Raw genomic sequence first — 27,120 nt, 5'->3', positions numbered from 1 at the left:
TTGGAACTAGGAAGTTACTAATCACAAAAATTGACTTGTGCCAACTTCTGGTTTATTAGCCATGGTGTGGTGCAGTGGTTAGAGTGCAGTACTGCTGGGTACTTCTACTGACTGCTTGCTGCCTACAATTTGGCAGTTCAAATCTCATCAGGCTCAAGGTTGACTTAGCCTTCCATCCTTATTACACAACTATATAAAGGTTCTTTACACTACCTTTAAATGAGCAAAGCCTTGAATTCTGGTTCCAATGATGTTTAGATAAATTTGGCTCAAGCAGATTGTGTGGTCTCTACAGGTGCAGGTAGTCCTCAACTTACAACAGTTCATTTAGTGATCGTTCAAAATTATATTGGCCTGAAAAATGTGATTTATGATTGTTTATCACTGTTATAGATAAGCCGTAGGGGCGCAGTGGTTAGAATGCAGGCTACTTCTGCTGAGTGCTGGCTGCCTGCAATTTGGCAGTTCAAATCTCACCATACTCAAGGTTGACTCAGCCTTCCATCCTTCTGAGATTTGTAAAATGAGGACCCAGATTGTTGGGGGCAATATGCTGACTCTGTAAACTGCTTAGAGAAGGATGTAAAGCACTGTGAAGTGGCATATACATTTAAGTGCTACTTGGTATTACAATCTGTGCAGCATTCCCATGGGCATGTGATCAAAATTCAGATGCTTGGTAACTAGTTCAAATTTTTGACCGTTGCTGTGTCCCCAGGTCATGTGATCACCTTTTGCAACCTTTGCACAAGCAAATTTGGTGGGGAAGCCAGATTCACTTAACAACCAGGATACTAACTTATCAACTGCAGTGATTCACTTAACAACTGTGGCAAGAAAGGTCATAAAATGGGGCAAAACTCACTCAACAAATGTCTCACTTAACAAAATAAATGTTGGGCTCAACTGTTGTTGTAAGTTGAGGACTACTTGTAGTTGTACATTGGATCATGGGGAATTTTCCTCGTTAACACCCAGAAGTATCTGATAGCACAACTTTTGAAAGAACTGAAGAGCTGAAGTGCTGAAGTAAAAAAGGCACAGCCAAAGAAAGGATCCCAGAATTTGGCTATGTGGAAGGTGATGGAAAATCGGAAAATCAAAGGTTTGCTTGAGAATAACTGCCCAGTGACTTATCATCTCTTTACTTTGAGAGTAGGGAGCACAATGCCAGTTACTCAAGTAGGCTCTTCATTAAACCTAGAGCAATAAATAGGAGTAGAATGAGGAAATGGGGACAGTTGGGGATGCATATATGTTGAACATAGATTTAAGGCACACCTCATATTGTTACTTTGAATGCTTTTGAGAATGCAGGTGTAGAAATAGGGAAAGCTTGGTTTTGGTTCTTTTAGTTTAGGTCAGTGTTTCTCAAGTCTGGCAACTTTAAGACACGTGGACTCCAAATCCAAGAATTCTCCAGTCATATTGGTTTAGGCTAGGCTACACCAGGCTATCTGCTGGGAGGCAGGAAAATGGCCAGGAAAAAATGCAAACAAACAATAAAGCTAGTGAAAAATGAAACTTGACTCCTCTGAAAGAGGCTTGGCTTATAGCCAAACTGCTTATTTCTGCCTTTATAAAACTGAATAAAAGAGAAAGATCTGCAAATTATGTAGTCTTGTTTTGTCTCCATCAGATCTTGAACTGGTGTTCATGCATCTTCTGTGATGATGATGCCTCAGTTCTCTATCTGCTCTATTGAATATTATTATTATCATCATTATTTTATATATCTGGGTTTGATTACAGCAAATTATTCACAGAAGTATGTTAGATGAAAGTATGAGACTGTCAGAAAAGCATTTGAAAACCCAGTGTGCAAATATATATATGGAGTTCTACATTTGTATTATACAATTTGTAGGTACAGTTCATAAATCAGAGGTTTTTAAGCAGGAGTTGGCAATGCTTAGTGCAGATCATTTACATATTTTCCCATTTTTCTCCATTTCTTTACATGGATATGAGGAAAAAGAATTTGCAGCTGGCTCATATTCTACCTTTTGACATTCAAATATTTTGCTAGTGAAAATTAGGATGGAAAACAGCACAACAGTACAGGATAGAAACACCTTTGTTTACTATAAACTGTGAGGTATAAATAATAGATATGGATAGGTAAATGTAAAATAGCCTCCAGCTACAAAGTACATTAAGAGAAAAGAAATTGGAAGAATACAGAACATAATTTTAAAGACATTTTGATCATGTACCCAGGAGATTAAGTGAGAGCTAGTAAGGTATATGCTTAAGCTGTTGGATTAGGTGCACAGAGAGCCATTTCTGGCCTTCCCTTAGGCACAGAAGCCAACTGTGGGTCTTTGGGCCAGTCACTCTCTCTCAGCCTTAATCACTGTCAGACTCTGTGACAAGCTGGCTGAAAAACAAAGCCCTTCATTGCATCATGCATTCATAGTTTTACTGTGACAACTAGGTGAACGCAATGTGAAATAAGTGGGCCCTATATAAGCAGGATAAATGCTATGAACAACCAGGAGATGAATAGTCAGATGCATTCATGTTTACATACATTCATGCATGCATACATAAACAAGAGTTCACAAACAAGTATGTCCATTGTCAAACTTCTCAGGTATCAACAATCCATGGACTTGAACCATATCTGCAATTCATCTCATGAACAAAATGAATGGTTCATAGTTTTGAAGCAACTGTTTCTGTTTTGCATTGTTTAGTTTATTCTTGCTTTTGATTTTTTTAAAAAAACAATCTTTGCTCATGGATGTTTTGGAAAGGACACATTTGATTGCCCTTTAGTCATGCATTAAGTTCAAATCTTTGGTCATCCCTCACTCACCCAGACACAAACCCAGAATCTATAATCAAGGAAATAGTACATGTTTTAGTTCTATTTTTCAATAATGTTCTGTTTGCTATGGCTGAGAAAGTAACTGAAAGTTCAATCATATATATAGAACAGGGGTCTTCAAACTTGTCAGCTTTAAGACTTGTGGGCTTCAACTCCCAGAATTCCTCCTCCAGTCATGTTAGCTCAAGAATTCTGGGAGTTGAAGTCCACAAGTCTTACACTTGCCAAGTATGAGGACCCTTGATATAGAAGAGAACAGGGGAATCAATTAGAATGAGGGGCAATGATCATCATTTCCCTTTGCTACTGATTATTTGTTTTGATCAATTTGGGATCTGGGAAATGATTAGCATGTTATTTCATCTATGAAACTCAGTGATTTAAAAAACGCTACATATGCGTGCTCCCCAACCTTTCCAATGTGGAAAGGGGAGTGGGGACAGATCTATGTGAGTGGCTGGCGTATGCACATGCCTCAGCACCAGAGGTGGTATTCAGCAGGTTCTAACTAGTTCTGGAGAACCAGTAGCAGAAATTTTGAGTAGATCAGAGAAGTGGCAAATACCTCCTGTGACTGGAAATTTTACAGTATCTTTTCCTTGTCACGACCATCAAGCCACGCCTACAGAACTGGTAGTAAAAACTTTTGAATCCCACCACTGCTCAACACAGCTCCATTTGTGTGAATGCACACAACCGCTGCTCATGCAAGTAGAGATTCATGTGCACATGCTCACGCACCACTTGAGTGGCCTGGTTTTGAATGGTTGGGAATCCCTATTATATATGATGACACATGTGGAATAAACTGAAACTGACCCAAGTGGCAGTATGTTTCCGAGTATATTTCAGTGGCTTATCTCAGAACAACTGTCTACTTTGTCCCAGTTGAATGACTGTCACTCATTTTCAGCTAATAAAAGTGAAATAGTGCTTTCTGGGGATTATGAAATTCTTTTATGGTACTTTAATATAAAACCACTGTATTTGGATCTTTTATTGAAGTATGACATTCCAGTTAAGAATAAAAGCCCTGCTGGTTTAGATCAGAACAATTTAACTCTAGTAACTTGTTTTCACAGTGGCCAACCAGAAGACCAGAGAAAGTCTTAAAGAGAACATGAGTCACTGAGACACTTTGGTTCTTTTCCCCCAAATAATTGATAATTATAAGCATGTTGTTGCATTGATAAAGAATGTAGCACTTAGCTATCAGTCAATACTTACTATTGGCACTATTTATGATGTTGTGTAGCTTCAGAGGTGGTATTCAGCTGGTTCTGACCAGTTCTGGAGAACCGGTAGTGGAAATTTTGAGTAGTTTGGAGAACCGGCAAATACCATCTCTGATTGGCCCCACCCCTATCTATTCTCTGCCTCCCGAGTCCCAGCTGATCAGCTGGGTCTTCTTTTGTTGCCCTGCACAAGAGAATGGACCTGGAAAGCAGGTTAGTTGGATGGGGAGGGAATGGCATTTTGCAGTAATCTTCCCCCAGGAGTGAGGATTTTGCAGTATCCTGTCCCTGCCATGCCTACCAAGCTACGCCCACAGAACCGTTAGTAAAAGTTTTTGAATCCCACCACTGTGTAACTTGCTTTAATCTCATAAAATATGGTTGTTCCTTTACAGAGCCTTATATTGTATGGATCATGAACACTGAAATACATATAAAGGTTATTTTAAAATCTTCCAATTTCAACCCAGTTTTACAAATTATATATGCTCTCATCTGTCCATATTCTCTACTCCTCTGACTTAACTTCATACCATATCAAACCATTATGGGGGGTGGGGGATATCAAAATTGTATAAGTTTCCAGTCAGACAAACTATATTTTAGAGGCGCTTGCCTTTCTTTTCCGTTATGTTAACATTTCTAGGTAGTTTGGGCTTCTGAATACCAAAGATTTACTGAATAAGACATTGTTGTTATAAATCATAATAAATGCATTTTACCGTTATTTCTGGTTTTTAACTTTTCAAATCCAGATTTGTCTCTCTGGGCACTACATTAACTTTAGTTGAAATCCCTTGATGTTCCAAGTTTCTGGAATTTATTCCAAGAAAGCATTTCTACTGTACTTCTCTGCTGATGTTAATAAGATATCCCAATTGGGTTTCAAATAGGTATATAATGTAGAAATCTGTGTACAACAGTTTTAATATGCATATTTGCAATGTGCATATGTAGTTAGTTACAAACTCAACTATATGAAATTAAGCTACTTTCATATATTATCATTTCCATCTAATTAGGAATGTTTAATTTTGTTTTAATTTGCTTGAAATAAGATTCATAAAGATAATCACTAATGAGCTTTGTAAATATTTAGAGCATCCTTTATTTTTCCTCGTGTGATAAATAAAGCTATATTGTAAGCAGAATTAAATGAAGATTATTTCAAGTCAGCAATCTCAGTGTATGAAATTGTAATTACTGAGAGAGTAGAGCAGCATAAAAGTACATGCAGGTAACGTCACTTAGCAATCTCTCATTCAGTGACCATTCAAAATTACAACAAAGCAGAATGAGGAGACTCACAACTGCTCCTTGAAGTTCTGGTTTCACAGCTTCCCTGAGGTCATGTGAGTGTGATTTGGATGCTTAGCAACCCACATGCAATTATCATTGATGTGCCTTGGTGGCACAGTAGTTAAGAGTGCAATACTACAAGCTACTTCTGCTGCAGCAAGCTGCCTGCAATTTAGCAGATCGAATCCCACCAGGCTCCCTCCATCCTTCTGAGGTGGGTAAAATGAGGACCCAAATTGTTGGGGGTAATATGCTGACTCTGTAAACTGCTTGGGGGGGCTGTAAAGCACTATAAAACATTATAAGTGCTATTGCTATCATGGTCCCAGTTTTGCGCTGGGATATGATCATCATTTGCAACCTTCATTGCCAGTTTCCAACAAGCAAAGTCAATCAGAAAAGGACAGGAATTTACAAGCTACAGTCATGTGACATTGTGTTAACAACTGCAAATTTACTTAACAACAATAACTGTAGGTATGGTATGGTCATGTGATTTTGAGCTTTATGACTACATCACTTCAAAAGAAAGGATTAAAAAAAAAACTAGATTTAAGATATTTACATTACAATATTTACATACAGTAAATATTGTCCTCAAATGACATTTTTAAAAATTCATAAAATATTTGAAATATGAAAAACTAGAGGTGGGAGAGACATATATCACAGTAATCAACCATGCTAAGGGGGGATAAAGCTGAACATACCATCTTCATCTGTCTGAATAATGGTCTCCTCGCTCTCTTTCCGTCCTTCGGGGTTTGTCAAAATCATTTTGAGGCTCACATTTGTGTAAGGAGGCAGGTGATTCACAACATGCTGCGGTGCTTTGGGATCCATGTCCAAGCAGTCAGCCTTGCTTTCATTATGGCCACGGAAGTAATGGTAGCAGATGGTAACATTGAAAGTATGGCAGCGAGTGATGTTGTAACCTAGGGATTCCCAATCCACAGCAATACGACGTGCCTGGATTTCAGCAATTTTCAAAGTCTTGGGTGTTCTCATAGGCTCTAAAATACAGAATGTAACATTATCACATTAACAGCACACAAAATATCAGGCAAGAGAATGCATGCATAAAATGAAATGTCAAATATTTTTGTTTGTTTATAGAAGTTATCTCATTTATCTCTCCCGAGCTCATTCAATCACTCTAGGAGGCTCACAACAATCCATAGAACGTAATTAAAAACCTAGTCTTCTCTCCAGGCACCAGATCAAAAATCCTTACAGTTCAACCTCCCTACCCTAACCCAATGCTTGGGGAACGAGCTAGCTCTCCAGAAAGCTAAAAGTGTAGGGATCCCTCTGATTTCTAGTGAGAGGCTGTTTCAAAAGACTAGAGTGGCTACCAACAAGGTGCACCTTCAAGGTCTTAATTTAATGAAGGGTACCCGGAATGCACCCACATTATCTAACCTAGAGATATGGGCAGATACTCTTAGGAAGTGTCAAATAACCTGGCTCTCTGCAACATAGGGCTTTAAAGGCGGTAAATCACCTTGAAAAAAGGTAAAAAGCAACTGGAAGCCAGAGAAGCTTATACAGCAGTGGTATTCCTCAGATGGTCCATGGGACACCCAAAACTACTTATGCTGCTATATTCTAAAACAGTGCAGTTTCTGGATGCTCTTCAAGGGCAGCTGCATGCAGACTGCATTACTGTAATCCGAACCAAAGTGACTAAAGCATTGAGGACTGTGAGCAAGGCCTCCCAGACCAGGAATCGGTGCACTGTCTGTTGCAGTCCCAAGTCCTGGAAGGAAGACAATGGAGACTGACAGTATTGCCGCTAAGCCATGCAGCCAGTACAGTGACAGACACTTGATTTAGTTCCACACCTGTGGCCACTATTCACCAAAGTGCTTGAGTCTTCTGCATCCCCTGAGGTCCTCACTACCAGGATGAGGTGGTGAGGATGATAAACCTAATTATTTATCAAATCTACTATAATAGATGGTAGTGGTTTTTTATTCAAACATACAATAATTTTCACGGAACATTTTATTTTGCAGTTATTGTATCACATACTGAAATCTGATCTACATGCCTCTTACTGGTAAGCAGGGGCCTACAAGAGGGCGGTTGTGCAAACTTAAATTTTCCTCATCACAAAAATTTCATTCTCTTCCTGTCCCTTCTGTATAAGTTATTCATAACATCCACAAGTATTAAAAATGAAATGTTTAATTAGCAGACATTTTTGACTAATTAAGAATATTTGGGAAGACTGACAGAAGACTGACCAAGAGCCACCAAAGATTGCCACCAGCTGTTGGAATGCTTCTTTTTTTATTTTGTGATTTCCTCAGGCACACATTAAAATTTGAGCAAATTGGATAATACATCATCCTGGTGAAGAGACAATGTGCTCCTAACTGTGATTTATCATGCCACCAAGCTATGCTGTTTACTAATTACACTAATTGCTCTACTAAGCTAGCAGTAACCAAAATGATACAGATATTAATTAAAATTTATGACTTGGGTACCCTTGCTATTCAGCCACAGCAAAAAACTAAAATGGAAAATCATGTTGAAATAGCTAACACCAGACCCCTTCCTTGATTCCCCAAATAAACTAACAAGATATCTAAACTGGTAAAATATGCACTATCGCTCAAGCTTGACCAATTGTATGTACATAGATCTCAATTTTGTTAGAAAACACCAGAGTTACTTGTTTTACTGCCTGGGCAGCCATCAATCTTTCATCATCTCCCCAGTGTGTTTATCCCCCATGCAAGACTAACTTTATAGTCTGACTTAATTAAAATGACTGCAAAATGAGAGTCATGACCACGAGTATACAAGCTGGAGCCACATTTAAAAGCCTATACTCCACTACATTTATTTACATTGGTAAAATTATGATTTCTTGGAACTAATCTCAGACTCAGGATGACAGATTCAGACATAATTTGAATATTCATTGTGTATGAGTCCTTGAAAATGCATAAACACACAAACATATATTCATTCACAGATTTTCCCAGGCTTTTAAAATACTAATTAAACAAATTAAAAATCTCAACTAAGCAAACAGTGATTCAAGCAGGGGCTCTGTTAAATCTGTGCAAGCATACAAGCTAATACTAGCTTCTGTTTCTTGATTCAGCAGAGAGATTGCTGGATGAATGTATTTTTCACAATTTAAAAGTTATACTGTATTTGGATTTTTTCCCCCTACTTATTATTATTATCTTCCATTGTGAGTATTTTTCCTGCTAGCTTTTAATTCTTTGGTTAAAAGACAGTCTAATAAATGAGAATAGTGATGAACCCTTCAGCAATAATAATCTTGTTTTCATCAAATCCTTCAAACTCAGAGAATTTAACAAACAGATCTGAGCAACAGTTGAAAGGATCTCAGCTAAGAGTCATAACATGTTCTTTACATCTTTCCTGTTCAAGCAGTCTTTTGAGTTGAATTAATGATGATTTGGGCTATCACTGATTTACTTTATGAAGAGATCCATCCATCATTTATTTGTCTGTGTGTCTGTCTATCTATCTATCTATCTATCTATCTATCTATCTATCTATCTATCTATCTATCTATCTATCTATCTATCTATCTATCTATCTATCTATCTATCCATCCACCATGACCAAAATAGCTCCCATGTGATGCCTTAATGAAAAAGTTGTGGTGGCGCAGTGGTTAGAATACAGTATTGCGGGGTAATACTCTGGCTCAAGATGGACTCAGCCTTCCATCCTTCCAAGATCAGTGAAATGAGGACCCAGATTGTTGGGGGAAATACGCTGACTCTGTAAACCACTTAGAGAGCACTGTAAAGCATTATGAAGCAATATATAAGTCAAAGTGCTATTGCTATTGCTTAAGTGTTCCAAAAATGGAATACAGGTTAAAATAAGATAAACCTTAATGGCTTGAAGTTCGGGATAGGATACTGATTGTAAAATTAGCAACCCGTGAGGAGTAGATGAAATGTATTTATTTATCTTTGCATAGGTCATCATTTTCTTTTAAACCACTTCCAGGCATTAAAAAAATACCCAATTACTAACCAGTAGGACAAAAAAAAAAAGCATATGTCTTTTTTACCACTGTAATTCTCAAACATGATCTGCACCTAAAAAGGGCCTTTCCTATCCGAGGGTTAAAGGTTTCTCATGGAGGCATTACCTGATTTATTCTCCCCTTCTCTAAATTGAATCCCCAGCTGGGTTAAAGTGTGTGGAGTCTCCATACCTTAGCAAAGCCATAATTTAAATAATGTAAAAGAGACTTTTTCTATAACTTGTGACCTAAGTGAACCTCAAGCATACTCAACCTGCTTATTTGCATGGATGATTGCAAGAACTTAGCAATACAATGACACATATAGCGGCAAGGTATCTTCCCCAGGTATGTTTGGCAAGTGTTTTTGACAGTTAAGCAAGTGTGCAAATAATAACTGAGAAAGATGTTAATTATACGGGAATAATTTGTTTTTGGTAGCAGGATAACTTTCACCAAAATATATACCTGACTCTATTATGCACACCTTTATGCCTTCTGTAATTTTAATTTTTAAAATATGCTTCTCTTCATTAATACTAAGATATTGGTATTAATTAACTGATATTAGTATTAATATCCGTATATCCTAGGATATATTTCATTTTTTGTCCTTGCAGCACCCTATATTCTATACCTGGCTTTTTTTAAAAAAAAATTTCAGCAAGTGCTATTTAGTGAATTAGAAATTGAGGCAGAATTAGAAATTGATCATGTTAATCAAGTAGTAATCATAGATTAGCCCAACAAAAACACATTTTAATTCCTTTAGATAGAAAATAATTCTTATTTAAGAGCCTGTCATTGTTTATTGCCCTTTACCCCACTGTAGACTATTTGGCCAAGCAAGCAATTATAGGAGGAGACAAGAAAATTTCAGTCTGTTTGGTATTATTGTGTAATGACCATGAAGAAATTGTCAGATTGGCAGCACCCACACATTCAGAGTAAAGAAAGTAGCTTGCTAAAGCCAAATAAGAAGTTTCTTCCTGATTAAATCTCAGAAGAGATAGTCCCAAGACATTTATTTAGTTTCTTTATGGAATCGAGTAGCTGCACAGTTAAAAAAAATGCAACTCTGGGTGTAATAAAAAGACAATAAATTCAGTTGGGGTGCTACTTCCCCTGGGTGAGATGAAGTGTGCAGCTGAAGGAGAAGTGTGGGCCCAGGAATGCTGTCAGTAGCACACAGCTTCCCTGAAAGGAGGCAGCACATTTCAGAGGGGGTCTATGATGACTCGACAGCACTAGCTCAACTCAGCCAGCAGGGGGAGGCCTTCTCGCCACTGCTGAGTCATCCCTGCCAGCTCGCTGCCACCATCTTTTTGCAGGACATCTCAACACCACAAATTCATTGCAGGGACAACTCACTGAGGGCTAGCAGGCTGTCAGAGAGGGGTGGCGATGATTAGGGCTGTGCCAGATGGAAAGTGAGTAGGGGTGGAGTGTCAAAATGGGGACTCCCCCGCTGTCCTGCAAGTTTTTTAAAAGTAATTTTAATGTTGCTTAATGTTTGAGGGTGTCTCGCTCTAAAAATAAGGGCAGTTTTGGGAAGCAATGGGGTGAAAAAGCTGTGGGAGTGGGGTGTCAAAATGGGAAGCTGCCGCCGCCCTGCAAAAACATAGTAGCCAAAGACATAAAGCACCTTCAAATTTTAGTAAAATGGGGGAGAAAGGACAGACAAATCAGTTTCATATTGATCAATTCATGATTAGCAAAGGCTAACCATTTTCTGATAATTAAAGTCAGCCCTATTTCTTTCTAGCATTGGCAAAACTCTACCAGCTGTCCCACTGCTTCTGAAAACGATGCTTTGATGTGCAATTTTGTTTTCTACTCAGAAGAACATCCATAATGGGGTCCTGAGAGATCAGATCCAATTGCTTTAAACTGGGGCACTGCAAAACCTCTAGCCACAAAGCCTCAATGGACAGTAATCTAATAACTGTTTCTTGAGAAGAGGTGGCTATTTTGTTTAGTAAATCTGAAAAAAACAACAACTTAATTGCATCTCATTAAGAATAATTTCATCTGAAAGGGGAGGAGAATGAACCCATCCCAGATATTACTCTTTAGGGTTTCTCTGCCCTATAGACCATTGGCTGAGCCTTCTTACAATTTAATACCAGCTAAGAAGCAAGCTAAATTTTCCAAAGTTATCAGTGCATTGTTTTTATTATTCTCATCTTTTCAGAGCTTACTTTTTCACATACTCCCCAATCAAAAAATTCTAATTAAATTCAAGGAAACATACTTTGCTAAGATATTATCTTCTGTGTGGAGATGCTTAAGTCATTGCTATGTTTTCCAAACTTCCTATACACTGAGACATTAATGTTTGAAAAAGCCTATAGCACTACCTAATTATTCAGTAATTTATTGCATCTCTTCTGCATGTCAAAATTTTTCCTGCCCAAGTGCACATCCAACTGATAAAGGTTTAGCCAACAACCTTAGACGCACCAAACTCCAAAATTAAAGATAAGTTTATTTTAAAATGTCAACATCGCCAAGGATTTTTGTGCTACCCAATGTGATTCAGTGTAGCATACAAAAGTGCCTGCTGATCCTAAGACAGTTACATCATTTCTGAGTGGGGCAACCAAATAAACAAAGGGCTCAAAAGAAGATCTAAGCTTGTTTCCAGTAAGTCTGATGTAGAGAGGATGCACAATCTATACAAACAGAAACTAAGTATACTGGCCTTGAATAGTCATAGTCATACTAATATTAAAAGCACAGAGGTGCTTCCAGGGTAAAAAAATTAATTGGTGACATCACCATCGCCTGGGGGTTCCTTTTATGTCCCTGGCAGGAGCAGGAGGAAAAAATGGGAGCTAACCCTGCCTCACAGCGCCACTTGGGTCTCAAACATGGGCTTGCTAACTTCCAACCCAGTATCCTAACACATGAGCCACTATGCTCTTTTGCCTTACATAGTTAAAACAGGTTTACTTAGTTCTTACATTACTGCATTTCGCCTGTATCTCTTTCCCAGAGTTCAATTTGAAGTAAACTTAGCTAGGCATAGCTTTCAGTGAACCAGCATTCAACAGATATGCAATTTTTAAGATGGAATATTTTCAAAATAACAACATGATACCTAAAAACATACCTATATAACAACATGATACCTAATAACAACATGATACCTAAAAACCAATAAATTTATGATGGTGTGGACTGCAGTGTCCTTTGTCAAAGAAACTGAGTTGCAAGTGGGATCTAATCCATGCAAGGGTAGTCATCATAAATTTCTAATATTTTAGCTGCCTCAAGATTGTCTGTGTATATGTACTTTTTTCCCTAATATGGTTTCTGCCTGGAAGACACAATTAAATAAGTTATTTTCTCCCACTGGCAAAACGGCTCCTCTCCAAAAGTTACATTTTAATATACCAGTACAGGAAGTAGAAAGAGGAAAAATTCCATAATATTATGCTAGCTTCTCTTATACAATTCTGACAGTCTCCAATAAAAATAAATATGTGTATAAATGATTTTTAAAAATAACAATATAATGCCAGCTTGCCTTGAACTGTAAGCAAGCGACCAATGCTATAATTATGGGAAAGAATAAATGCTTATGATTCCTATATTTGGATTTTTACAAATTAATAGCATTGAAACAATTCTAAATCTAGAATGTAATTCCCTTATGCCTGTGAGCACACCAAAGAAGTATAGTACATTCTAAGTATAACTGGTAAAAAAAATAGTCAGAAAGTTATGAGTTTCTATTTAATAATGTATTGACATGCAGAATAAAACTGAATTGGAGACTTTTGTTATACTCTCCTGACAACTTAAGTTGTTTCTCACAAAGCATCTGAAGAAATCACACTTTTGATGGCCCACGGGATACAGTTTGCCTGCATATCAATTTCTACATAGGGAGAATTGTGCTGTGCCCATTTTTGTTTTCCTTTTAATTTAGCCATCATGTGCATTCCTTCTAACAGCTTCCAGCAGATAATTGATTTAATATCTTCATAACAGAACCCAAATTAATTATACTTGTGAAGTTGAGAGAGGAGAAAAATCCGTTTCTCCCAGATGACAGAAATACATATAATAGATGCGCGCATGATGGTTATGCTTTCTGACAAATCTTTATTGGCTGAGAAAACAGAATTATTATTTCATATCAATGGTTCTTAATCTGTCGCATGGCATCCCACTAATCAGTCTATAAAAGAATGTGAATCCCACCATGACAGAAATAAAAAGCTCATTTTTTTTTCTGAAAAGGATAGTTGCATGTTTATGTGCAATCTTCTATCTTTCCATTTATTAATTTGAACTTAAAGTTTTTATGCTGCACAGACTGTTTCTGAGTTTCCCTTATATTACATGTTATGTGAACTACTGAATGAAAGTTAGTTTTCCATGATCATATCTTTTTTTAAAAAAAGTCCAAAGGTTATTAATAGACAGGTGAATAAAAAGATTTTTAAAAGAGTAAACAGAAAAAAGACACAAAACTTGTTGATCCACAAGCCAACTTAAAGCAACTGAGTGATTTAACAAAAGCTCAAGATAACAGCTAAAAAGAAATTCTATTTCTTTAGCACTTGATAAGGAATAGATGACATGACAGGCTGGTATCTGGGTCTCCTTTTGTTCAGAGACTGTTTTCGAAACAAAGGGCCCATCGTTAAATAGGAAAAGCAGAGAGCAACATGCATTTCCTTGGAACCAGTTTTAATGATAAAATGCATTACCTGCTGTCAATCAAAGAAAAACAGAATATGTTACCATGCCTGTGTGACAAAAAGGCTATTTCTCAAAGTAGTACATAAGAACCAGGACATTCAAGCATGACAAGTGCTTTGCTATTGGTTTTTTTTCAACAGACATCCCATAGGTTGATCACAACACACAATTTCAGTTCCATTTATTTGAAATAAAAAGGAAGTGGCTTTTCTGCTTGGTAAATAACACACATTTGTTTCTGTGAAATTGAAAACAATGAGACAAATTTAATAGAAATCGCAAAGGAGGCTGACAAAAAGAATAGCATAAATATTTAGGGTCTACAGTCATTTCCCTCCCTTTTTATTCTCTTGCTCCTAAATTTTGAGAGAGTTAGGAGACATTTAAAGACTGCATACCTGGGCACTATTTAAAACATATTGTTACGGCTACTTAGCTTCTTTTATGGCTACTTAGCATACAAGGGAAAATTAACACCAGGTGTGGGATCCTACAAGTTCGGTCCGGTTCTATAGAACCAGTAGCTCTGAAGAGCAGCTGACACCGAACCAGTTTGCTGGGACAAAGTTTTGGTCTGCTGTTTGGCCCTCCCACCCCCCTGGGCTCTAGGCTGTCCTTTAGTGGCTGCGTTTTCCTCCTCACCTGCTTTGCGCGGCACAGCTGAGTACTGCTCGTCAACTGGAGAAGGTAAATGCTCGCCAGAGCCGGTAACGTGCATGCATGTGTAGCGAGTGTTTGATGGACATGTGTGTACTCCCTGAACCGGTTGTTATGCTGGTCGGATCCCACCCCTGGTTAACACTGCAAGGAACTTGCACTCTTTTTAAAAGGCAATATAATATTGTGGCCAAGGAAAGGAACTGCGTGTCAGAAAGTCTCTGGTTCAAACCTTAAACTGATTTGCTGGCAGTCCTGGCAAAATGTTTCTCTCGCAGGCTAACAAGTCTGGCCGGCTGGAAGATGAATAGTTGTCTGCCACACCTATTCATCTTCAGCCCCCTGTTTTTTATTCCCATAGCTAGGGTGGGGCCTCGTTAGTAGCGGTGGCTCTTCCTTCCCCAGGATCGGCCCATGGCTTTCCACTGCTCTCCTCGTTTCCACCTTCTGCGCAACTGCACATCAGGCACTGGACCCAGTTGTTTCTCCTCTTCTTCATCAACCACCTCCAGGCTGTTGACTCTCCATCTGAGGGATGCTCCAAAAGGATCAGCCCAATGCATTAGGTCATCTCAAGAGTAAATTTCCCATAGTGTCCCATTTGGGGAGCTAAATGAGAGATCAAGCCAGAAGTTACAGATTCTCAATAGTAGCATTGGTTCTCTGCAACAGTTTCCCTGCGGAGACCAGGCTGTCTCCCTCCCTGACTTTGTTCGGAAAGATGCTGAAAACATACGTGTTGCAGAGGGTAGTCTAACCTAATTGACCCATTTCTACTTTTATTTTTGAATGGTTATTTTATTTTTATTTAGTTTGGATGATTTACTCTGTTTCTCCTTATATCACTTTAACCACCAAGAGCCGTTATATTGCAGAGAGACACAAATACAATAAAAAATAGATATCATTCCAATAATTGAGTTCATACTTGGTATGCCTAGCTGCTTTCATCTGAATGTAAATGCAGCCACGTTCTAAACAGCAATACAAATCACCCAAGCAGTAAAACACAGAAAAGAGGTAGAGATGGCACAGAATATAAAGGCAAAAAAAAAAAAAAAAAAACCCATCTAAGAGAAATAGATAGGAAGTTCATAGCTTCTCATCCAAAGGCAGTATCAGCTGATGGAAGTATGGTTATATGTATAATTATCTAATATCTTCCCTATAATATTTCGTCTGGTTTTGTAGGTTGTTCTAGATTTATAGTATAACAGTTAAGTTTTTACGTAAATAAATTGGTGATCATTTGAACTGAAGAAAAAATTCTGACATTTAACAATTCTTATAAAAAATTATAAATGCCAGAAATTTTGTTGACTTCTAAGTGATTGTAGAATGGTGCATTGTTGTTATATGAGCCACGGTGGCAAAGTGGTTAGAGTGCAGTACTGCAGGCTACTTCAGCTGACTGCTGGCTGCCTGAAATTTGGCAGTTCAAATCCCACCAGGTTCAAGATTGACTCAACCTTCCATCCTTCTGAGGGCCCAAATTATTGGGGGCAATATGCTGACTCTGTAAACCACTGTAAACTGTTTAGAGAGGGCTGCAAAGCTCTGTAAAGCGGTATATAAGTCCAAGCACTATTGCTATGTGATGACAGAGAAATTATTTGGAACGTATGAATTACATTTAAAATGTATGTTGGAAATAGGAATAAGAATAAGAAGCAACATTCTATAGTGCTTTAGTGAACATGTAAAAAAGGCTAAAAACAAAGTTGAATTAAATGCATACATTAATACAGAGGATTTTAAAGATTAATAGCCAATTAAATCCAGAACTTTTGCTTTTAAGATTAGTGGGTAAACAGTTTGGAAAGAGTCATGGAAGATATTTCAATATATGATTACTGCGGCAAGATCCTTACATACTCAAAGATGGAAAGATTCAGCATTTCCTACTCATGGAAGGAATGGTGTAAAACAGATGGAAACACTGAGGGAATTTGCTGAGATGGCCGAACTGACTTCTTTGATTACAGAAAAGTCATTACTGACATTTATCAATGACTGGAAAGCCCTTGTGGACTTTTTGCACAAAAAAGAAAATGATTTTGTGACCTATGGGTTTTGATGATTAGACAGAATAGGTTATAGCAAGAAGGAAAATATGATGTATCTGAGAGAGTGAGAGATTTGATTACAATTATATGCATATCTACCGAGCCACTTTTTAATATTTCTCTTCATATTTTCTGTCTTTTAAAATTTTTGTAATTTCTTTTTTTTCTTTCTTCTTTTTCTTTCTTTCTCTTTTTTTTTTCTTTCAATGTATTTTGAACTACACACATGCAAACAAACAAACACACACACACACAAACTACATTTAAAAAATTCTGGTATTTAACTAGAAGGTGCTGATTGTTCTCTTCTTCTGACTTATACCAGAAACATTTGAACCACAAGCTCAAAGCAGAAATTAGTGTAGTATTTATGTAAGCCATCAGAAAGAAAAATAATGTTTGTTACATATCATATACATACGATTTGGGGGTAAACAAATGAGGCTATGTGTAAAAAGAGAGTAAGAAATAGTGAAAGAAAGAAAGAAAGAAAGAAAGAAAGAAAGAAAGAAAGAAAGAAAGAAAGAAAGAAAGAAAGAAAGAAAGAAGACAAAAATCTCAATGTATTTTTTTAGATTTTACCAAAACCATTCACTATACACCATCACTTTTTTCTTTGCAAACTGTTCTATTTATACAACATCCCTACACTGATTAAAACAATCACTTGCTGTACATTAATGTCAAGTTTATCGAACACCTTTTCATTGTTAACCCTATCCTTATTTCATCATTCAGCTATCTTAAGTATTCCAGCCCATATGTTTCTCTTGGTATATTCAACTCAAATGGCCATAAAACAAATTAGACAGAAGTAATATAGCTGCACCCTTCATTCAGTAGACTGGGGAAATAACTGTCCATTGAGCTTAATGGATTGTAAACAACGTACTGCATATAAATCAAATTAACTATGTTTGCAAAGCACGTATCTAATTTGAAATTAGATTATGAGTTCTGTTTATCACAGGGAACTCACAAAAGTCCCCTTCTACTGCATATGCAATATTCCCTCTTGACTATAAAGAGATATTTCAAGTCCTTTCACCATGATACTGCTCATGTTGGGCCCCATACATTTTTGAAGACAATAATTCTCAAGGTCAGTTTTTTATAGATACACCAAAGAAAGTCTACACAGGTAGTTCTTGACTTACAACAATTTGTTTACTGTCATGCCCCTGGTGGAGACTGACTCTGAGGGAGAGGAGGAACAGCCGAAAGGGAGTGGCAGTATGGCTCCGGAGGTTGTGGAGGAGGCTGGGGAAGGGCAGAGGCCAGCTGGACAGCCAGACGAGGACCCAGGCCCATCCCCTCTCCATTCTAGGGCATGCAGGGAGGAGAGGATAAGGGAGAGATCCTCTTCATGGGCTGCAGCTGTAACAACTGGATAAGAGGATGGACCTGCGTACTGGCGAGTCCTGGAAACAAAACATGGAAATATCTCTAGTTTATGGATCCTCTCTGAGTTTGGCGGCCTTCCCAGTGTGTGTTCTGTTATCTGTGGATGTCCTCCAGCCCTTATCTTGCCTGGTTTGTGTTGTTTTTTTACTTTTTATAATTTAAACAGCATTTTCCTCCTTCTGGTAACTGCTCGTGTGGGAATTTTTTGTCTCCAGTGAAGGATATTTGGAGCTTGGAAGCAAAGTGAAGGAATAAAAGGAGCTTCACCTGTTTTTTGTGACTGTTTATTTTGTATCCCCTCCTGGGTCATCACATTTAGTGACTATTCAAAGTTACAATGGCACTGAAAAAAGTGACTTATGACCATTTTTCACACTTATGACTTTTGCAGCATCCCCATGGCCGTGCGATCCAACTCCAGATGCTTGGCAACTGACTCATATTTATGACAGTCCTGTGTCCCAGGATCGTGTGATAAGCTTTTATAACTTTCTCACAAGCACTGTCAATGGGGAAGCCAGATTCACTTAACAAATGTGGCAAGAAAGGTCATAAATTGGGGCAAAATTCTTTTAACAAATGTCTCATTTAGCAACAGAAATTTTGGGCTCAATTGGTGTTGTAAGTCAAGGACTGCCTGTATAACATGCTTTGGATAGGGATCACTCACAAAGGGAAAGTTTGATAGTATTTCCATAGTAACTCTGTAATCAATTACTTCAGACAGAAAACTTGAGCCATTTCCACAATAGAAACCTATTATCTATAAATAGTGTACATGGAGGGGGAGGGGTGAGACAGAAACTGTGTACTTTAATAAATTACAAGTGTAAAACAATTATACAATGTTATATTTATTTCAGGAGAAGAATACTATGTCTTTCAATAAATTAAAGATGTGAAATAACTATACAGCTTTATATTTATTTATACTATTGGGGTTTTGACACCTTTGGGGGTTTATCTGTCTGCATAATGTGTGGGCCTCAAATAAACCCCTATGTTATTACACAGATACTTAGCAGATTGACAATTGTTTCAGTAGCAACCTGAGGATCATTAATATATTTAGCTACTTTTTAAAGCACTTATTTTTACACATGCAAAATCTTTCTCCCTGGTGCAAAGACAAAGTAAAGAGACAAAGATATAACTGCACTGTTGGCAATTATTTTTCAGTTTATCTGGTGGAATGTTTATTCTGCAGCCTCCATGCATGATTAACAGTTTGTGTATCCTTCACCTGTAATCAATAGCTGTGAAGTCTTGTATTAGCTGTAGAGATTAGATAGCCCTTGATAATAAATTCCATTGATTTCCACATCTGAGCTGTAATAATCCCACAACATTTTTCAGCATTTAAATTAAAAAGAAATATATAGCTTTCAATAAGTGGAAATACCATCCTGATTATATGATGTGACCTCTTTAAACTCATCCCTCCAGATGAATAAAAGCATCTGATATAATAAAATGTGAACGAGTGTGTCAACAAGCATGGAAATGAAAAAGCAAAAAAAGGAGCCAGAAAGGGCTTGTTATAATTTTTAAAAGGAACGTGCTTTTTCTTATATCATTTCTCTAAACTATTTTGTTTCTGGGTAATGCTGGGAGGAAATTGAGACAAACAGATTCAACCTCCATTCCCCAATCTACTTAGATTTGGCAATTTCTCTGTAGCTCCTGCTGCTTTTTGAAAAGAACACATTTTAGTTCCTCATTATAAGTAATATTCATGTTCAACCCATCCTGTTCTTAGTTAATCCCTAACTGTAAAGTTATAGTTCACATACTGAAATGTACAGCTCAAGGAGACTAACATATTTTCTAGTCCCTTCCATTATGTCTGCTTTTTTAAATAGAAGGTGGAGAAAGCAAGTGCTTTGAATTAAAATTCTTTTGTTTTCTCCCCCTTTCCCCGCCGCTTTTACTAGAAATATTCTGGTAGATATCACACAAATATAACTGTAGGTATCACACCTGCAGTGAGAATTAAGAGCACACAGATCTTACTGCTGGCAAGATACGCAATCTCTTTCTCTCTTTACCTCTGCTCCCTGCAGGAGCATCAGGACTAGATGGGAATAGATGTTATGATATGGTGGGATTAATTAGGATAAATCTATGTTCACATTTTTATACCATCAAGATATTTAACTATTTAGGATTCTCCCTTCATCCAATACACAAACTTATCACTTGCATTGATTGTTCCACTTTTTTAAAAAAAAATTCTGCACCTGTTTGTATATGGACCTCAATTCAGTATTAAGAAACACACTCTTATTCCCTTACTGAAACTACTGTAAGCATGTTGGGGTACTTGCATAAACAAGAACCAAGTCAACCTTATCCTTCATTTTTTGGTGAAGTAACAATATTTCGTATTCTTCCTTCCTTCCTTCCTTCCTTCCTTCCTTCCTTCCTTCCTTTCTTTCTTTCTTTCTTTTTCTAAACCACCTATCTCAAGCAAGGGACTTTGGATGGTAAACAATTGTCAAACAATTAAAAACTAATATATCTAAAAAAAATCCCTGTAACAACTTTTCACAGTAGGAAGATAGCAATAGCACTTAAGATTGCTGTGATTGCTATAATAATGCTATTATATTATCTATCCTTGTATCTGTGCATTTTCTACTTAATCACTTGAGTTGGAGTGACAGAGTTGGAGTACAAATTTGACAAACAATAGCAATAGCATTTAGAGTTATATAACATTTCATAGTGCTTTACAGCCCTCTCTAAGCAGTTTACAGAGTCAGTGTATTGCCCTCAACAATCTGGGTCTTCATTTTACCAACCTTGGAAGGATGGAAGGCTGAGTCAACCTTGAGTTGCTGAGAATCAAACTGCTGGCATTCCAATGAAGAACAAATTGGTCTTTAATTTGTTGTTGGAGAATTGCTGGCAGCCGGCAGTCAGGAAAAGTAGCCTGCAGCACTGCATTCTAACCACAGTGCCACCACGGCTCTCAAGAGTCCACTAAGACCTCCTTCTAATGGCAGTGTAATTCTTGGTTAGCATATTTTGATCTCTAGGGTGACATGAAAGGATGGACGTGAAGATGTATGGGGTAAAAATTGATTCGTGCAATTTCCTTTCTAAAGGTAACTGGCACTGTAGTTGGGCATTCCTGACCTAGGGTTTGCCCCTGTGGATATTCTATCTCAAACCAGAAGTACATGACTGGAATAAAATGGAATTAGGAACAGTATACAGGTAGTCCTAAACAGGTAGTCCTAAACAGGAACAGTATACAGGTAGTCCTAAAGTCCCATTTAATGACTGTTCAAAGTTACAACGGCACTGAAAAAAGTGACTTATTACCAGTTTTTAAACTTATGACCATAATAGCATTCTCACAGTCATGTGATCAAAATCCAGACACTTGGAAATTAATAACAGTTTGACTAATTTAACAACTACACTGATTCACTTAACAACAATGGCAAGAAAGGTAGGAACATGGGGGCACCCTCACTTAACAAATATTTGACTTAGCAACAGAAATGTTGGGCTCAATTGTGGTCATAGGCTGAGGACCACTCGTATAAGAACATGATGCTTACTCACACTTTAATGTACATAAATCCATCTGTACCATGTGCACACAGTAACTCCATGTTGTATTTTAAGCTGTTTGAATCAGCGGACAGTGATTAATCAGTCAGTTATTGCATTCAGAAAATATTAACAAGCATCCAGCCACTAGTACTGGCACAAGGCAAATTAATTATAACCATTTCTGCTCTTTCCAGGTTTTTACTGAATAATTACAATCACTTAGGTAAGGGGAAAATGTGCAGATGGATGACACTGCCATTAGTCGGTAATGCAGACTTTTAAAATAAACAAAAGAGGACAAAATTGTGCTCAGTGCAAAAAAAAAGATATCTGCCTTTCTTTTTCCTTGAAAGCAAATTCTTCTCTGTGAGACATAAAAGTCTCCCTAGGGACAATTCAAATGAGAGACACAGGACAAACAAAAAGACATATCAGTGAAACCAAATACTTTTGCTCATTTAACAAGTTCCTGTGATTTCAAGTCAAACAACATCACAAAAAGATCTGGCTGGCAGCTTTCTTTTATTCTTTGTCTTATTTTTCCAGAATGAAGTATCTCAAATATCTGGTGCAGGGGAGGAAAGCAACTTAGCTATCATAAGGATCAAATAAATATTGTTAAACTCAGGTTGATTTTCTTCTGTTAGAAACCCCAGTGTTGACTTCACGCTACACTTGTTTTCTTTCCATTACATTCATTTCTATTCCAAACTTTAAGCAAAACTTCAGAATTTCTGGTTTGGCTAATGTTATGTCCTGAGGACTCTAGGAGTTCTCACTCAGGTCCAGTCCCTTTGCGTGGGCGACCTTTCCCTCTCACCCATTGGTTGATTCTCCCAGCAGCCAGTTATAAAAGCGGGCTGCGGGGTCCAACCAGTTGCTGATTGCTGCGAGCCAGTTCCAGGCGTGGCAAGCACGGTCAGCCCTTTATTGTTATAATAAAGTATTGTTGCACTCATGCTCTGGTTCAGCCTCTCATTGCTCAAACTTAACACTGGCGACGAGGATGGGATGGCTACCAGAAGCACCATGCAATCGCTGAGTCACTAGCCGCCGATCCGCAGCCCAGAGAGAGCGATCGGCCGGCGATAAGAGAAATGCTGATCCACAGCCAGAGAGAGCGGTCAGCCAACAAAAAGAGCAAACAAAAAGAGCAAACGTTGATCCGCCGACAGAGAAAGCGGTCAGCAGGCGAAGAGAAGCGAACGCTGATCCGCAGCCAGAGAAAGCGGTCAGGTTCGAAAGTTAGAAGCGTCTGTAGCCGCTTGTTAGCCCAGCTACAGGGAAAGTGAAGCGCTGCGAGCCGCAGCCGCTCAGTATCAGGCGCGAAATTCAAACGGTTGTCATTTGAATTTCAAACCAAAGAGAGACACAGCACAGTGCTGTAGTAAGTCACTAACGCCCACACTGGCGCGAATCTAGACACCTCCAACGGCTAACAGCCAACGTGGTTAACCCAGAGAGAGAGAGAGGATAGCAAAAAACCTCTCCAGAGCTGAAATGACTTGCAAACCCACGAGCACTAAAACCTTGCCCGTTGTCCCAGAGAGATTTTTTCCACAGGTAGCTCAGCTGGTCCCAGCACCATGAGTTCCAATCCAGTATTCCCGGCGTTCAAACCAGACAAAGAGAAGTGGGAATCGTATAAGAACCGCTTCAATCATTACATCGATGCGGTCGGCCTGGCGGATGCGGGAGAGCATCGGAAAAAATCCTATTTCCTAATCTACTGCGGAGCCACCGTTTATGATACTGCCGCAGCGCTCGTAGCTCCTAGGGAGTTGAAAAACGTTCCGTGGTCCGAGTTACTTGAGATCCTCACTAACCACTATGCTCCCAGGCTCTCACAGATCGCCAGGAGGTTCACTTTCCGTATGAGGAAGCAATCGAGTAAGGAGACCATCAATCAATATATGGCCGCCCTCAGAACAGCAGCACTGCATTGCGGGTTTGGAACCTACCTGGAGGACATGCTCCTCGATCAATTAGTCTGCGGGGTCAAGGACCTCAATCTGCAGAGGCGCCTTCTAGCAAAAAAAGACCTCAACCTCGCACAAGCGGTCGAGGAGGCCCTGGCAGCCGAGCTGGCAACGAACTCAGCCACCGAAATACAGGGCCCAAGTGCCAAGCTGACATCACTCCCAGTCCACTCCGAGGAGGTGGTAGCAGAGGAAACCCTCAACGATGAAAACGACGTCCACCGCCTCGCCAACGACAGACGGCCGCAGGTAGGGGCCAAACAAGAAAACACCGGTCCACCCAAGCACATCACCCTGTGCCTAGCCTGTGGGGATCGCATCAAAGGGCCACCTGCAAGTTTAAAGGAGCCACCTGCAACAACTGCCATAAAAGGGGCACATCGCGAGAGTCTGCCAAGCCCCCAAAGCGCAGCACAAAGACTCCCTCCTCGCACTCGGGACCACAGAGGCAAGTATTAAACTGTCGCACGCACCGCCTTGCCAAGCGCACTTGCCACACTGTTAGTAAAATTTCTCTCTCCGTTTCCCTAGAAGGTAAACCGTGCCACATGGAGGTTGACACAGGGTCAGCGCTCTCAATAATTTTGTGGAACACCCTCAAGAGACTCCATCCCAGCCTATCTACTACCCGGCTTCAAAGATGCCAGTTCGGCCTGAAGGACTACCAGGGGAAGACCATTCCTGTGATCTGCAGAGGCAAATTCTTTGTCAGTTTTAGAACTTTTAAAGGTCACCTACCTCTAGTGGTAGTTAACGGCAATCTACCCACCTTATTGGGGCTCGATTGGTTTCCCCACCTCGGCCTAGGGCTAACAGGAGTCCATGCTGTCTCAACCTTAGACACTGACTCCTTATTCGCTGATTACGCAGATGTGTTCAGCGAGGAGCTGGGGTGTTATAATGGAACCCCCATCTCATTCGCAGTTGACTCCCAGGCAGTCCCAATCAGACTAAAACCGCGTAGAGTCCCATTCGCTATTCGGCCAAAACTAGACGCTGAATTGGATAAACTATTAAAACAAGGGGTCATTGAGCCAACAGATTTCGCCAAGTGGGAGACACCCATTGTCACACCCTCAAAAAAGATGGTAGCCTGAGAATTTGCTCGACTACAAGACAACAATCAATAAATATTTACAAGTTAGCGCTTACCCTGTGCCCGTCATTCAGCACTTATTGCACACATTCGAGCCAGGCAGTGTTTTTGCTAAATTGGACATGTCTCAAGCATATCAGCAGTTCCCTGTTGATAACCAAACAGCGGAACTCCAGACCATCGTCACTCACAGGGGTGCCTTCCGATGCAAGCGTCTCCAATTTGGCGTAAGTGTTGCCCCAGGTATTTTTCAATCCCTCATGGAGCGGATTTTACAGGGCCTCCCTGGTGTAGTACCCTACTTCGACGACATCTTGGTCTCGGCCAGGGACAGACCCCAACTCTTCCAGAGAGTGCGAGCAGTGTTAGAGAGGTTCAGACAGCATGGCCTCAAGTTAAAAAAAGAAAAATGCGCCATTGCCACTAGACAGGTGGACTTTCTGGGTTATAAAATTGACGCCTCTGGCATTCACCCCCTGGAGTCCAAGGTTAGGGCAATCCACGAGGCTCCCACTCCAACCTCCAAAACGGAGCTACAAGCTTTCTTGGGGCTGCTGAACTTTTACGCATCCTTCTTGCCCCATAAAGCCTCCGTAGCCGAACCCCTACACAGATTACTGGACAAAAAGTCACCTTGGCACTGGGGGCACAAAGAAGACCAGGCGTTTAACGCCGTCAAATCACTACTCATGTCGGAGGCGGTGCTTATCCAATTCGACCCTAACCTTCCTTTAGTACTGGCAGCTGACGCATCCCCTTTTGGAATTGGGGCGGTCCTTAGTCACAGACTTCCCAATGGCGCCGAGGCTCCCATCGCCTTTTCCTCAAGGACGCTCTCGGCCACGGAGGGCAATTACAGCCAGATCGACAAGGAAGCCCTAGCAGCTGTTGCGGCCGTGAAAAAATTTCACGAATTCCTTTTTGGCCATTTTTTCGAACTGGTTACGGACCACAAGCCCCTCTTGGGCCTACTGGCCGGGGACAAACAGACCCCTCAGGTCCTTTCCCCTAGGATGACAAGGTGGACACTCTTCCTAGCAGCCTACTCCTACAAACTTATACACCGCCCGGGCAAAACACTGTCCCACGCCGACGCTCCCAGTCGCTGCCCCTTACCCGCTCCGGCTGAAGACCCCGCTCCTGTCAACGCCATTTTCGAGATCACCCAGTTGGACCTGCCCATCACCGCCCTTGACATCGCTGCTAAAACCAAGGCAGACCAAACGCTCGCCCAGGTGCTCGACTGGGTGAGGAGGGGGTGGCCGGGTGGCAACGTTGAAAACAAATTCACACCCTTTAAGACTCGCATGCAGGAGCTGTCCAGTTTGCAGGGTTGTCTACTATGGGGCACTCGAGTGGTCATTCCGACCTCGCTGCGTACCCGAGTCCTGGAGGCGTTGCACGAGGGACACCCTGGCATCGTGAGAATGAAGGCATTAGCACGCAGCTACGTGTGGTGGCCGGGTCTCGACGAGGACATTGTCAATTGGGTAAGTTCCTGCAACATCTGTCAGGAATCCCGTCCTGCTCCCCCCATTGCCACCCCTACCAGATGGGAGAGCGCCAGCGCCCCTTGGTCTAGAATCCATATCGATCTGGCCGGCCCCTTGCATGGGAAGATGTTCCTAGTGGTCGTGGACGCCTATTCCAAATGGATTGACGTAGCACAGCTATCCACGACCACCACACTAGCAATCACCAACGTGTTAACGCGCCTGTTCGTAACGCACGGACTACCCGACTCCATTGTCTCCGACAATGGCCCACAGTTCGCATCAATCGAGTTCAGCCGTTTCGCTGCCAACCTGGGTATCCGCCACATTTTCACAGCCCCATTTCATCCTGCCAGTAATGGGTTGGCTGAAAGAGCCGTCAGGACCACTAAAGAAGCCCTCGCCAGGTTCAGCAGGGATGACTGGCACCACAAACTCTCGCGGTTCCTGATGAGCCAGCACTCAACCCCCTGTTCAGTCACCAATAAGTCCCCAGCGGAGCTCCTGATGGGCCGGCGCCTGAGGACTGTATTGGACAGACTTCACCCACAATACTGCCCTGACTCTCCCCTAGCTTCCTCATCGGGGGTTAGACATTTTATGTTACAGGAGCCAGTATTCGCGAGGAACTTCGCTGGGGACCCACTATGGATTCCAGGCGAGGTCATAGCCATCACCGGGCCGAGGTCGTATAGGGTCAGGCTGGAGGATGGCCGCGTCTGGAGGAGGCACATAGACCAACTGC

At 40.2% G+C, this 27,120-nt stretch overlaps 1 protein-coding gene across 26 annotated transcripts in view; it reads right to left on the bottom strand.

Annotated features, from left to right (window-relative positions):
* Positions 1-27,120, bottom strand: part of PTPRK (protein tyrosine phosphatase receptor type K) — a 390,148-nt gene that overhangs the window by 100,736 nt on the left and 262,292 nt on the right. For all 26 annotated transcript variants that reach the window (XM_087941283.1, XM_087941299.1, XM_087941305.1 and 23 more), the window contains exon 8: positions 6,078-6,380. In XM_087941283.1, coding sequence (XP_087797409.1) covers positions 6,078-6,380 — 303 coding nt within the window. The remainder of the gene's footprint in view (positions 1-6,077; positions 6,381-27,120) is intronic.

Source organism: Pseudonaja textilis, chromosome 1 (genome assembly GCF_049901715.1).
Source record: "Pseudonaja textilis isolate UNSWEBS1 chromosome 1, rPseTex1.2, whole genome shotgun sequence".
Lineage (NCBI taxonomy): Eukaryota > Metazoa > Chordata > Lepidosauria > Squamata > Elapidae > Pseudonaja > Pseudonaja textilis.
Note: the sequence above shows the minus strand (reverse complement) of the source record. Positions and strands in the feature narration are given on the sequence as shown.